Source organism: Solanum pennellii, chromosome 11, assembly GCF_001406875.1.
Source record: "Solanum pennellii chromosome 11, SPENNV200".
Taxonomy (NCBI): domain Eukaryota; kingdom Viridiplantae; phylum Streptophyta; class Magnoliopsida; order Solanales; family Solanaceae; genus Solanum; species Solanum pennellii.
In genome coordinates, this window is record NC_028647.1 from 13332162 (window position 1) to 13348258 (window position 16097).

The following is a 16097-nucleotide window of genomic DNA, read 5'->3' on the forward strand; positions in this document are numbered from 1 at the left end:
GGGGGGGGGGGTCGAGGGTAGGGATGAAAAAATGAAATTATAAAGTTCAAAATATTTTTTAAAAATAAACTATAATTTTTTTTGGAAAGCGTCGATGGAGGTTGAGAGTTGAAATATTAATAAGGACCCATATATGAATATTTTGAAAATTCGCTTCTAAAACTTGATAACAAAAGATTTTTTAAAACTTCGAAGAAAACTTGCAATACTCATAATTGACCTGTAGTTCACCCATAATATACCCATATTTTAATGGATAAAATATAAATATAATCTCAAATATTACCCATATTTAAAATCACTCTTTCAACACATATTTAATGAACTATTTGGACGGATCAGTGAAAATGGGCTTAAATTGCTGGCACAAATCCAATCTAATCTAATGTATGACACTGTGACTTCCTATATGATGATTTTATGTTTGTGGCAAATTAATCCAAATCAGTGATTTTACTAATATTGAGTGATATGACCAAACACAACTTCCAATTTGCACAGCCCCCAGCATTGAGCTTAACCAACACACTGTAGGCATTCAAGAGTAAAAGTGTCTCACCTCAACCAAAATTCTATTTCCTACTATTAAAACCTACATTTTCCAAACCAAGCAGAAAAGACAACATGAACCAAAATTGCTTAATATGATGTAGTGGGTCTGTGACAATGTTACTAAGAGCCTAGACTCACCATGTTTGAAAACTCAGACTAGACACCTCATGTACCAAATTGAGTCTGTAAGACCAATGGAACAGAAATATCGCTACCCCTTTCGTAAAACATTTTCCTTGGAGCGAAAACGATGCATAATACAGAATTTCTGGAATCATCACTACACCCAAACTGCACAACTGATTTTGTGACCAACTTGTGGATGCCAAAAACACCAAAACAAAAGCTCCAGAACAACAATGAAATCTGTTCTCTTTACTGCAACTGCAAACATAACAAAAAGGCTGTAAAAGTAAAAGATACCTTCAGAATATGTAAAACTGTATGGCTGGTCTTGTATAGTTTTTTTGACAACCTTAAGTAAATTCAACGCCAATGTGCTATTTAAATGACAACCTGAAGCCATGAACAGCAATAATGATAAATCACAAAGAGATGATTCAATTTCTGATAACAGATTATAAATCATTTCTGTGCCTAGAGCTTCAAAGCAGCTTTTGCCATTGCGAGTGCTCCTTCATAAGTTTGATTTCCTCCAATAAACCCACTCATATGGACAAAAACACAACCAGGAATTCCTGTTTCCTTGGATAGTTCGTCGTCTCTTAAGCCTCGCCACTGAGATGGAAGGGCTTTCCTGCTCTCAAATCTGTCGGGAGCTACAGCCACCGCTTGCACTCGCCAACCTTTGCTCCTATCATCCTACGCATCATGAAGTCAATGTCACTTTATGTTTCCATGGTAAAATATTGACAGACTCAATTCATTCAGGAAAACGGTGCATGTCTCGAGAAGCAGTGGGGTTATTATCTACTCTCTTCCAAGACAATAAACACTGGAAAGTGTAGCAACATTATTCCTGAGCATTTTTTTATTTGACATATAACTTTAACAAAAGGCAGATCTTGAGAGACTAATTTAATCCGAAAGCCCACTTATTCGGTCTAACCAACTGATACAACCAGAAAGTATTCACGGGTGATAAGTTTCCAGAAGTGACCTAAAAGCCACACTATAACCAATCATGCTCCTTAGATTTCCACTGCTCGCATAAAAGAGACCCAAAAACAAAGAGCTTAAACAAAAAGATTAGACAAAAACTAAATGAGGCACATCAAATGAAAAAAGATTGAAACAGCAAAGGACTCAGGCACCTCGTATAAAACATATTTGATGGGTGGATCAATCTTCATCCCTCCTTCCAGCTCAAACAAATGAAGCTTCCACTGTTAGACAGAAAAGTCAAGAATAAGTATTCTCAGCAAGGAATCACACTAGCAGGGAATAATATTTTTCTTTTTCTTACGAATCAAAGAATTTCATAAATTAAATATACCATGCGAGTAGAAAGTGAGTGACTGGCTAATCAACCCTATCATACATGGAACATCTTCTACACCTAAAAATACATGCAACACGGGAACCTATATCACTTATGGGATCTCGCTACTCTGGAATAACTTTCCGTTTCTTCATCCAAACAGTTCAGCTGCTTCTTTCTTCATCAATCTATGTGGCCTACAAGTCATGATTGTCTCCTCTACATTCCTTGATATTGCCAGCAAGATCAGATGATGAACATGCAAGAATCTGCAACTGCATAGTATTTTGCAGTGCAATAGAATATGATCACTTCAGTGTCTTCCCCACTTTCTCTACACAAAATATTAGCTCCCTACCATTCGCTTCCTTGGATTATTCTTGAGATGAAATCCTGGTTTATATGTGAATATGATATACAAAAAGAACTAGGGGAAGGAATACCTAGTAGAAGGGTTCTTCCTAGCAATATATTATAATATCTACAAGTAAAAAAGATACAGGAGGATCTCTGTTATTTTCAGTAAGTACATAATGTTAACAGATTCGAGTAAAAATAGATTAACTCCACTTTTACTGGCATACAAGTGACATAAAAAAGCTAATATGACATTCAAAAAGCTTGTCCATTCATATTAGTCACTATGAAAGGAAATTGATGAACGGTTTTTCTTATAGAAAAAAAAAGGCTAATATGTAGTTCCTAATCTTAATATACATTAAGCCACAAAAGTCAAAAACTTTTGGCTCACATGAGCAAAACATTTGTAATGATGCACAGACTGCCTGATGCAAAAAGGCTTCAGGCTATTCAATACTTACTGGACAAAATGTAGACCAAACAACAATCTCTCCACTAGGATCAATCTTGTGTCTTGCAGAAACGCACTCCAATACGATAGAACGAGCTGGTAACCATGATCTTGCATAATAGCGGACACTCTGTGTATTAACAAGCATGTTAACTCAGGTAAAAGAAAGTGAACCATATGCTTATTTTAAAACCTATGTCTTCCAGAATTAAAGTATTGTGCAAATGACCGAAGACCGTCAGGTGCCAAAAAAGCACAATCTGAGAACAAACCATATGACTAGCCAAAGACAACAGTAAGAGAACTTTTTAGCTCTTTTGAGAAAGTCTTACATCCAAGAACTCACTGCCAGCTAAATCCATTGCACGTTGGAAAGCTTCATTCTCCCGTTCAGAAGACTGATCAGGTTCAGTCCAATCCAAGTTAAATCTTCCAACTCGAGAGGACAAGTGGGTATTGTTTACATATCTAGGTGGCTGATCTGTATCGTACTGATTGATTCCATTATCGATTGCATCAATTGCCTGTACACAGTAAGCAAGAATATTAGGCTTACTAATATTGGAGACATGTTAGCTTGATCCTTAAATTATATCACATGAAATCAGCTCCCGGATGCGAGAGTTTAATAAGTAAAACTTGAAAATATTTGTAATAGTATCAACTACTAAAGAAAAATAAGAATCCAATCACATAGATTCAGTCGAAACATCACTTAGTTGAAAATGAAAAGAATCCAAGAAAAAACTATAATTTCTCAGATACAATCCTCACCTCCATGAAGCTCTTGTAAACAGCTAGAAACAACTTATGCACGTCCGGGTGTTCTTCATCAACTTGGAGCTCCTTTGCAATGATCTCCTTCCCAAAATGCTAAGAAACATGAAGAGGGCAAGTAAATAGAAATTCAACAGCATATGAACTTAACAAAAATAAACTTGGTCTAAGTGATTTTCCAGCCAAATCGGACTAGCTTGGATATAAAATATATCTAACCAACAATCAGCAGAGTAAATCGAGTCGTGACTAGGATGCAACATCTGTTGAATTTAAGCTCACTACAGAATAATTGTTGTACATTCAAAGGATTTAAAATACATCTAGCCAACCACCAATCGGACAATTTTTTCTTAAAATCTCAAGGAAATGAAATAACTAAAGCATTTCCCTTCGGAACATACCAATTGGTATGAAGGGTGGCTAGTCACTCGGGGCTCGTTTGATAGAGTGTATTAGGGTCGTTTGATAGTGTATTAGGAATATAATGCATGTATTAGCCATGTGTATTGCTAGTACCTTGTTTGGTACTCTTTTTCAACCTATGTATAACTAATGTTTGCATTATTTATACACTCTACTGTGTATTAAGGTGTGCATTGCTAATGCCATGGATTTCTAGGTATTAGCAATGCAAATGCATGCATTAACATGAATACATGATAAAAGACCCAATTGCCCCTCAAAACCTTTTTTACATCTTTTCCACCATAAAAGTGTGGAGGGTATCTTGTAAATAATATTTTTAATGCAATACATACTATGTTTAATCCATCAAAACAAACATGCATTAAAATAACAAGCATAACCAATACATGCATTGCTAATGCAAGCATTACTTATACACTATTTAGCATTATTCTTATACACTCTACCAACTGACCCCTTACAGGTATGCAATGAAGAGAACAAATCAACAATCCAAGCTCTTAAGTATTTAAAATATATATCCAGCCAATTTTTGTTTTTTGAACTGGCAACTTAATATCCAGCCACTTATCAATCTACAAAAACCTTTTAAAGCTCAAGGAAAAGAAATTACAGAAGCATCTACCATCTGAACATACACAGGACTTGGAATAAAGAAATCATAAGCTATAATTCAAATGAGTTCAAAGGATATAAAGTATAGCCACTAGCCAGCCAATCATTAATCTGACAAAAACTCAATTTTAAGAGCTCGAGGAAAATAAAAAACTAAAGCATATGTCATCTGAACATATGAATAGGTACGAAAGATGCCTAGTCACTTACAGGATTTGTAAAAAACAAATCTAAATCTACTATCCAAGTAACATACTGAGAATACATCATAGCAAGCCCATCAGCTCAAGTAAACTAAGGTAAACATTCCTAGCAAAGAGATCTCTAATCTTTTGTCTCTCAGATAAATAACTAGACTAAAATGAAGGCTAAGTACATTTTTCAGACTAATGATGTTCTTCACAAAATCATTAATCGTGGACAGAAATACTTCTTGGAGAAAGAAACAGATTATCTGCTGCATAAGGGCCTAGTATGTTGAAGAACAGACTCTAATCTAAGCTTACTTGTTTTCTGTAGTCCCATGAAACAGATGTGATGTACATAGCAAAATCCTTCTGTTTTAAGATCAAAATGAGTAATCCAGCTACACTTATTTTGTGGATGGATGAGTAATCTGCCTACATGTTTCCTCTCAAGAGTTTCATAAGAGTTAGCAAAAGAACCAACTTTAATTTGCAATTAAAACGCTTAGCTCCTACTCAATAGACGAGTTCCTTAAAAATAGTGTATGTTGGTACTTGTTGCTACTGGGAGGTGCCAGGTAACTCGTGGAATTAGTCAAGGCGCACAAAGGATGGCCCGGACACCAGTCATCAAAAAAATGTATGCTTGAGGACGCAGAATATGTCATGTACTTGTTTACACCTGTCTCCCTTAACTCCCAGATATCTACCTTGCAAATTAGCAAATATGCTTCAAAATTGCAATCCATGCCAGAGTGAAGACCTTAGTCTATGAGTTGCATGGAAATAAACCAACCCTATAGTTAAAGTACAGGAATTGAGGCAATTCTACTTAACCAATATAATACTCCCTCCATCCCATTTAATGTGGCACCCTTTCTCTTTTTAGTCAGTCCCAGAAAGAATGCCACCTTAGTATATTTAAAAACAATTTAGCTTTTAAATACCCATTTTACTCTTAATGAAATGATAGTCAACCACACAAATATCTAAGGATTGTCTTAGGCCACATATTTCAAACGTCTTCCTTTTTTTTTTCTTAAATAAGCCAAGTCAAATGGTGTCTTATAAAATGGGACAAAGGGAGTAATTGATTCAGCGCAATGCGTAGCAAGCTTGATGTTCAATTAATTTGTTACCCACCTCATTGTTTGATAAAGTGATGTGTCACCCAACCTTTTTCTGATAAGAGTATGTTGCTGCTCACTTCAATTACAGATGTAACATAACATATATACTTTTTCCCTTCTCGCATTCTTTTGGGTGTCAGTGAAGGTACTACTTATCTCTCTCATCTTGTATTGGTTCAGTACAGGAAGAAAAAAACACAAAAAAGGACCTTGCCATCAGTCTATCCAACCTACTCTCAAGTCTACTTCCAATACCTGGCATATAGGACATGCCTTTGATACAACCATCATATATCCTATGAGTTCGTTGTAAGAATGCCAATAGAATTCTAAAAGAGTGCTAAAATCTATCAAATCTAGTTATCCGGCAGGGAGTACTCCTCCATCCCCAAATTCTGTGAAATTTCCAAAATTAGATTATCAATAACAATTTTACTAATGCTTTTATACTACAAACCTCAACTTCTCTTAAAATGCGAAAAACCACGTAACAATATTCAAAAACTAGACAAACGCCTTTGAAATTCCAAAGAGAAAGACATTACCTTGTAAACAAGACCAGCACTGCTAAGCTTAGTAGTAAATCCATATCCAAAGACTTCTTCAAACCCTTTTTGGTGATGATCATAACGGTCTCGACTAGGATCATAAACTCCACCAACATCTAGCACAGCATCAAGCGTTTCCAATACCTTTCGTTCATTCAAGCATTTCATCAAACACCTCACCTACTTAAAAACCTTCCAAACCATACATCCCTATAATCCCTATATGCCCCAATACCACAAAATGCAACTCAATCTTACCTGGTTATCACGAGTACGCACAATCTCAGCATTGTAATACTTGTTTGTAAGACGAATCATGAAGCACCCAAGAGCTTCATCACAGTGAAAGCTACCATGGTGAGTACCTACTCGCTTAGGGGAAACATGGTTTGAAGGGGAAGATACAGGTGAAAAAGACGAAGAATTAGCAGTAGCCATTAGAGAGAATGCGAGAGGACTTTGGTGTTTAAGGAAGTTGAAGGTGAAGGGTTTAGGGTTTTGGAGTAGTGTTCTCGTGAGAACTGAAAACATTTCTTAAACCCTTTTGTTTTAAAAGTGGATCTATGCTAAGTAGTGTACATTTCTTTTCTGCACAATAGTTACATAGAAAAGATTTTACTAATAATTAATTATAACAGAAATTACATTGGTAAAAAAAAAAAAAAAGGCAAGCAAAATAAAATTGGTCCTCAAAATGAAACTAAAATTGGACAAAGAAAGGCTCGCAAAAGAAATATGAAATTGATCTAAGAGGTTGAATTTCGAAAAAGACAAAAACAATTAAGATCATCTACAAATAAACAAAACTAAATAGAAATTCAACAAACAAGAATTATTATAAAGATAAATAATTAATTTTAGGTGAAAATTATTTATATTATCCTGTAATCTATTTTGTCATTTAGAAAATTTTGTTATATGACTTTGGATAATTAAAATTTTCAGTATAAGTTTAATCTCGATTTTCTTAAATATCTAAAACTCAAGTGGACAAATCTTGCCCTAACACGTATCTTAATAATAGAGACTTCACAGAAAAGTTAGTCCAGACATATTTAAGTTGTTTAGTAAATATTCTTTTACTTAAGACTTACTATTTATAAAGTTATTTGAGTTATATTTTTTACATGTTTGCTCATCTTTTGAAAGACTCAACAAAATTGTTATAGTTTTCATCATAACAGTAAGCAAGGTCAAGAATTTACTTGGGACCAATAATTGTTTCGACTATCAGTCAAATCCAAGATTATGTGAGCCAGCAAAATGTGATGTTAAACATGGTTAAATTTATTGCAATATATAGCACTCCCCGAAAAAAGTTGAAGAGGTCCAAAAGAAAAATTCAAATTTCAAATTAAGGAGAGAAACATACAACGCAGTGTTTAATGCAGTACATTTTATTATGATGGTCGGCACACTACAATGAAAAAAAAAACATATGCATAAAATGGCTAAGGCACAAGACACCATGGCATCGTGACAATAATTGATAAAGCAGCGAATTTCATCATGATGAAAGACACAACACGGTAAAAGGTTGTCCAAAATCAAATTTTAGGGAAGTTCAATTTTGATCGAGAGAAGTTTATCCATAGATTTTCTCACCTCTATAAATAGACTTTTGATTTGTTTTTGATGAACTTAAATTGTATTTAAAGTATTTAACACTTGAAATACATTGAAGCCATGAAATCCTTTGGTATTTACTTTATTTTTTCAATTTTAGACGTTTGTATAACTGATACTACTATATTATGATTGTTATTATGAACATGAAGTTTTACAATGAAGAATTGATGCTCTTGTTTTGGAATTCTGGTAAAAACATGATTGTTGTTGTAAGTTGAATTGATCTGTTAGGGTATTTATCTTTGTTCTACGACTCATGTGATTGTTTACTTTGGGGTCTATTTAGACCTGTGATATTAAATCATGATATAAAATTAGATTGATATGAAGTTGAAGTTTTGTCCCCTTAGGCAACCCACTAGGTGAGTGAACGAGTCCACACATATCCCCATATATGCGTTCTAAAAATTGAGGGGATTCAATATTAACATTCATTGATAATTGTCTAGTAATCAATTTCCGTTGACAAAAAGCAACAGATGAAAATTCATCACTTGTAAGAATCTTCAGGTTATTTAACAGATGTTCACTTGAACTTTCAATTATTTGTCTCATCATTATTGATCCAGGATGACCTACTCAATCATGTCAAAGCACAATTTTTTTAAAATCGACAAACTTTTGATTTATAATAAAATGTGTTTGAATTGTACTTATTTTTGTATACTATAGAAGACAATGTTGATAATTTCATTAACACATATTTCTGGCCTGAGACATTTTTAATATCAAGATATTCACATTCATTTCATTTATCGTCTCAATATGATATCCATTTTGCCGAATATCATTAAAATTTAACAGGTTTCTTGGGGATTTAGAAGAAAACAATGTATCTTCCATAACAACTTTTGTCCCCTTAGGCAGAAATATAGTAACTCTCCTGGAGCCTTCTATCAAGTTCAAATTATCAGATTGTAGTAACAGTAAAAAAAAATTCCTTCTAAGCAAGTAAGAAAAATATTTCTCATTTTTTAATATGCAATATGTTGTTTCACCATCAATTATGCAAATATATTCATGATCGATCATTTAATCCAAACAAAAATTGACAGATATTCATATTTTCTTTAGAATTTAAAAAAATATAAATAAAGTAAACATATTATACAAACTTTATTTATTTACAAGACCAACAAAACATATTAATACTAGTTAACGGAAATGAAACATATTCAAATTATTACAAACTCGTCGCCTATTTTATAATCTAATTTTTTCTTCGAAATTTTCAAAGAAATTCGCTACATCTAGATGTATGGTTCAATATTATCTTTAGAGATAAAGTTTGTTTCTACATTATTTTTCACCTTCTTTGGGAAAGCTTAATATAGCTCCACCAGGTGCCTTTGCGTACGACATGTACGTGATCAATGTCCTTTTCCATCACATTAAAAATATTTCTTGTCTGAATTTTTCTTATGCACCACTTCATTCTTTTCATCCTTCTTTTTACATTGTAGGTGGTGAAGATTGATTAAAAAAATTTTCTGAACCACGGCCACGACTAGGGTCACGAACTTTTCCATATTTAAATTGGTAAAAATTTCTCATATTCACTTCAGAAAATGACATAAAACCAATAGGTCAACTTTCATGATTTTTCAGCAGTATGTCATTATGTTGCTCAACAACAAGAAGATGTGAAACTAATTCGGTATATTTTTTTAATTCCATTTCTTGATACTGCTGTTGCATGAGCATACTCATAGTCAGTGATATTTTCTTTTCATAATCTTTATTAAGAGACAATTTTAAATATTGAAGAATTATACTCACTAATAAATATAAAGTCTTGAAGTCTCAAGTGGTCCAGTCAAAACGTGTCTGTGGAAGAATGACCAACTTAGGTGGTAATATCTATATTTTAAATTATTGAACATAACAAGAGGATCTTTAATAGTGAGATATTTCATTTTCAAACTCCCGTCAAGATGATGGTGGAGAAATATTATTTCTTTGGCATGATATTAATTCGATGCCTGATTTTTATCTTGTTGGTGTCTGTCAGACCCATCACATAAAGATAAATTTTTGCATCTAGTACCCAAGATAAGTAGCATTTTCTCGATACATCCAAAGTAAGAAATTCAAGTTTAGAAATATTTAACATTATTCAAGAAAGAAAATTTTTTACCTTCGAAGATTTCAGAGTCTTTAATTGAACTGATATATGCTATAAAATAAAAAGTAAAACTAAAATCAATAACAAGAAGTAGAGGAAGAGAAATTACATGTATTACTTCTTGGTTGGTTTTTCATAATGAAGTCATAGGCCTATTTATAGGCCATACAAATGTGGTAAACAAATGACATATACAAGCCACCCATTTACCATGCACAAGTGTATGCACTAATTCCACACGAGAGGTCATTTGGTTGGTGGTTAGAGTTATAAAGGTATTAGTAATGCAAGGTTTAGTTATGCAGGGTTTACTTATGCAGGATTTAATTATGTAGAGTTTAGTTATGCAGAGTTTAATAATTTTTTTGGGTGTTGGTTTGTTATATTAAAAACTATAAACATTATATACTTGTTAAAAATAAATTATTAGTTATTATTATGCCTTAGACCTTTCTAGTAACAACCCGTATTCGAAACAGACTAGATCTTACTTTTCAGTAAATTGCAGATACAACATATGGATCGTAGTCTGATCTACGACCCGTGCTCTGGTCCGTGGTTCACCACTACAGCCCTTCCCAGAAATCAACTCAGAAAAATTGGCTAAGTCTAGATCCACAGACAGACCTATGGTCCGTAAGTCAAATTACGGTACGTGGTCTGTGTTTGTTTATCAAGACCCCTTTACACAATCTGTGACATGAACTACGGTCGACCAACACGGACCATCGTTTGATCTTTGGTCCGTAGGTCTGACCATAAATGGGGGTCAACATTCAGTTAGAGGAAGTTGGTGAGTAGGTCAACTTCAAATCGGCATAACAATTAGTAAAAAAGGAATTAGGTGTTCCATGACCTATAGTATGATTGATAATTGTATCCTCTTACCAACACAACCAAGTTTGCTAAAATCTAACCTCCGAGTAAAAAGTTATGCTCATTTTAGTGAAGGTCTGTCAAGAAGACTTGACTTACAGACCGAACTTATGGACCATAGATTGAACTACGACACGTAAGTCCAATCTGTCGATCACTCCGACAGCAGTTAATTCAGGAGTCTTTTGGTCTTTTCCTATTTCGTTGGACCCCGAAACTACGTCATTTAGACCATAAATCATGAGATTTTAGTCAATTACGCCTAGAAACATAACTAGAACTTACCTAAGTAAAAATCATTAATCAAAACTTAAAAAATTAGAAGCAAGAGAGGAGAAAAAAGTCAAGAACCCTACGTCAAGAACCCAACAAGTTTCCATCAATTCCAGCCCCAAAATTGAATGATTTCTCCGTGAAATTCATCACTAGGTATGTGGAATTCTACTAGTGGGTTCCTTTCGCCCATTGGGTCCCTAATATTCAGTAGTTTCTTGATTCCCTTATTATGACTAGACCTAGGGTTTCTTGAATATTAGAATTATTGGGTTCTTAGTTGATTGAATGATCCAAATCAGATTACCATGTTGTTACTCAGTTTATTGCAAGAATTTCATAACTCTAGTAATATGTATTTCTTTAGTTCTTGAATTACATATGCTAAGTCAGATATATCAGTCATTTAGTTATACATGCCTCAATTATTAATGCATCATTATCAGATTAATTGTTGCATTCTCAGTTTGCATGTTCAATTTTTTGGGTATCCAGTATTACAAAAACTCAGTCATAATGTGTTAATCACTTAATTTATTGGAAGTAACATAATACCGAGTTAGATTAGGGTTCAGCATATCCAAATAGTCTCAGAACTACTAGCTAAGTATGTTGTAAGTCCCCTCTATGGGCATCTATTTCGTGAGCACGCCAGCATGCCTTTATACCTCTGGCAGGGTATATCGGGTCCTTTCACGGGGAGTATACATCAGACTCCAATTTAGATCATGTGATTTTATTATCGATTATTAGTAGCTCCCACAGTTCAGTCAAACTCTATTGCATTAACCATGTTTACAGTTCAGTCAATATTCAGTCTCAGCATGTTATAAAATTTGTCATTGCACCCAGTTAGCTCAGCTTTCAATATATCATGTTCAGAATATTATACTTACTTTTGTGTTTGTTCCATTATGTATTATTTCATCTTTATTTTATCCTACATGCTCAGTACCTTTCAAGTACTGACGCATACGTGTGCTACATCTTCTCGTGATTTAGGTTTAGGTTCTTAGCATCCAGATCACGCTTAGATCGATTCTCGATCTCCAGTTTAGTATAATCATTGGTGAGTCCTCATTCTCCTAGGACAATAGTCATGAGTTTCTTTTTAGTATTTTTAGTTCTTTAGTTTCAGTTTTGCTAGACTTAATTGGGGCCTGTCCCATTTCTAATATGTTAGAGGCTATTTTAAGACATAATTAGTTTGAGTTTAGTATCGAGTTAATATCTTCGTTATATTACACTAATCAGTTTTCATATATCTTAGTCATAGTATATGGGTATTTCCCATCTTTTCATTTTATCTATCATTTAGCTTCCGCACCAGTTTATTATCTTTAATTTGCTCATGATCATGCAAGTAGGGCTAGCTTGGGTGATTGGTGGTCTTAGGTCACATGCCCACGTCTCGGGGATGGCTTGGTGTGTGACAAAGTTGGTATCAGAGCTCTAGGTTTAATTGTCCTAGGATATCTAAAAAGCCGCACCAGGTAGAGTCCTTTACATGGGTGTGTAGTGCGCACCACATCTAATGAGAGGGAGGCTACAAAGTGTTTTAGGAAAATCCTCATTTTCTTGTTATTGTTATCATGCGCAAGTTATGGTCTAATTCCATTCTAACTCGATGTTCTACGTTTCAGATCATGCCTCCTCGTAGAGCTAACACTAGGAATGCAAATGTAACTCCTCCAGTCCTAGATCAGGAAGTCTCTAATGCTGAACTCAGGAAAGCCAATCAGATGTTGGCTTAGAGTGTCACAAACTAGAACAATCAACGGGTTTAAGCTCTTTTGAATGCTAATGGTGGATCAATAGTAGCTAGGGTCCGTGACTTTGTTCGGATGAATCTTCCTGAGTTTTTAGGATCGCAGACTAGTGAGGATCCCCAAAATTTCTTAGATGAGATCAAGAAGATCTTTTAGGTGATGCAGGTCACTGGAATAATCAAGTTGAGTTGGCATCATACCAGCAGAAAGATCATACCAGCAGAAAGATGTGGCTCACATCTAGTACACTTAGTGGAAGGAAAATAGGGGTACAAATGTAGCCCTTATAACTTGGGAATGTTTTAGTGAGACCTTTCTGGACAGGTTTTTCCCGATAGAGTTGAGAGAAGCAAGGGCCCAAGAATTCATGAACTTAAGGCAGGGTAACATGACAGTCTGAGAGTATGGGCTCAAGTTTAACCAAGTCTACAGGTATGCTCTTCTCATGGTTGCTGACTCCATGGCTCAGATGAATAAGTTCATTTATGGAGTGTCAGATTTGGTGAAAATAGAGCGCGAAAATACTATGTTACTAGGAGATATGAACATCTCTAGGCTTATGACTCATGCTCAGCAAGTTGAGGGTGATAAGCTTATGAAACAATCCAAAGAGAATAAGAAGGCTAGGAATGGGAACTATGAATATTGTCAGCATAAATCAGATGGTGGAAATCCCTCACATCGTCAGCAGAAGTTTTCAGCCCTAGACCCTTCATCAGCTAGTGCTCCATCCTCCAAGAACATGTATGGTCAAAAGGTTAGGGCATCAGGCTCTAAAGTCTCAAGGAAGTATTTCAGGCCCCAAGAATTACCCCACTTTCCCTAAGTTTGGTAAAAGCCATCTAGGCGAGTGTCTCACACGAAATAAAGGATGCTTTGGATACGGTCAGTGTGGTCACACGTTGAGGTATTGTCCTTCTAGATAGGGTCAAAGAGGTAGTAATGGTAGAACTCAGTCTACAACTTCAACAGCACCAACAAGTTACCCGACTCAGCAGGGTAACTCATCTGGTATATGTGGCGGTCAGTGCTATAATATATTGTATGCTCTTTAGGCTTGCCAGGATCAAGAAGGTTCGCCTACGAGTCTTTGACCTTGATGTTTATGCATTGTTAGATCCAGGGACTACTCTCTCATTTGTAACTCCATACATGGTAGTCCCATTTAGTGTTAGTCCAAAAACTCTCTCTAAACCTTTCTCAGTCTCTACTCAAGTTGGTGACTCAATTTTAATTAGACGGTATACATAAATTGTCTTGTCAAACTCTCTCAGAAAGTCACCTCAACAGATTTTGTAGAGTTAGAAAAGGTAGACTTCGATGTCATTCTAGGCATGAATTGGTTATATTCTTGTTATGCCTCAGTCGATTGTATAAATAATATTGTTCTTTTTTAGTCTCCAAATGAACCAATCTTAGAACGGAAGGGTAGTAGCTCAGCGCCTATGGGACAATTAATTTCTTACCTAAAGGCTTACAAGATTATCTCTAGGGTTTATCTCTATCATCTAGTTTGGGTTAAGGATTATAGCTCTGAAACCCCTACTCTTGATCCAGCTCCAGTAGTTAGTGAGTTTCCAAAATGTTTCCAGAAGATTTTTCCGAAGTTTCTCCCAAAAGGGAAATTGACTTTGGAATATATATCCTTCTAGATACCCAACCTATTTATATTCCTCCTAATAAAATGGCTCCAGTAGATCTTAAAGAATTGATGGATCAGTTGAAAGACCTTCTAAATAAGGGCTTCATTAGACCTAGTATTTCGCCTTGGGGTGCACTGATGTTGTTCGTAAAGAAGAAAAATAGTTCTTTCAGAATGTAAATTGACTATAGACAATTTAACAAGGTCACAATCAAGAATAATTATCCCATCCCCAAGATTAATGACTTGTTTGGCCAACTTTAGGGTGCTAGTCATTTCTCAAAGATAGACCTCAAATCCAGTTATCATCAGCTCAGAGTCAGAGATAGTGAAATTCCTAAAATAGCCTTCACAACTCGGTACAATCATTACTAGTTTTTAGTTATGTCGCTTGGACTAACCAATGCTCCTACAACTTTCATAGATCTGATGAACAAAGTGTTCAAACAATACTTGGACTTGTACATGCGAGTCATTTGAGAGTTGTTTTGCTGACTCTCAATGATCTCTAGTTATTCGCTAAGTTTAGCAAATGTGAGTTCTGGTTGCAATCCGTTGCTTTCTTTGGTCACGATGTATCTAGATTGGGATTTGAGTGGCTTCACATAAGATGAAAGCAGTGAATAATGTCCCAGACCTACCTTTGCTACATATATCATAAGTTTCTTAGGTCTAGCGGGTTATTACATAAAGTTTGTGGAATGATTTTTATCCATAGCCTCACCATTGACTAGGTTGACTCAGAAGATGGTTAAGTTTTAATGGTCAGATGATTATGAGGAAAGCTTTGCAGAATTGAAAACAAGATTGACTACAGCTCCTGTCTTGACTCTACCAGAGGATTCAGATGGTTATGTAATCTATTGTGATGCATCCGGAGTTGACCTAGTTTGTGTGTTAATGCAGCGAGATAATGTTATAGCTTATGCTTCTAGACAACTTAAAATGCATGAGAAGAACTATCCAACTCATAACCTCTCGCTTGCACCAGTGGTGTTTTCACTCAAGATCTGGAGACACAACTTGTGTGGTATTCATGTAGATGTGTTCACTGACCATAAGAGCCTTCAATATGTGTTTACCTAGAAAAAGTTGAATCTTCGCTAAAGGAGATGACTTGAGTCCCTTAAGGATTATAATATGAGTGTGTGTTACCATCCTGGTAAGGCAAATGTAGTAGTAGATGCTCTTAGCAGATTATCTATGGGTAGTGTAGCCCATGTTGAGGAACAAAGGAAGGAACTAGTGAAGGATGTTCACAGGCTTGCTCGCTTAGGAGTTCACCTTATGAGCAT

At 35.1% G+C, this 16097-nt stretch overlaps 1 protein-coding gene across 1 annotated transcript; it reads right to left on the reverse strand.

Moving 5' to 3' along the window:
• Positions 1-905: 905 nt before the first annotated feature.
• On the reverse strand, positions 906-7089 carry LOC107002951 (UPF0160 protein). The gene is made up of 7 exons (XM_015201171.2): positions 6747-7089; positions 6486-6632; positions 3579-3677; positions 3137-3328; positions 2815-2934; positions 1827-1898; positions 906-1374 (listed from the first exon to the last, which is right to left on the reverse strand). Exons 1-7 carry the CDS (start codon positions 7017-7019, stop codon positions 1150-1152), a joined length of 1128 nt encoding a protein of 375 aa, XP_015056657.1. The 5' UTR covers positions 7020-7089; the 3' UTR covers positions 906-1149.
• Between the last annotated feature and the right edge of the window lie 9008 nt (positions 7090-16097).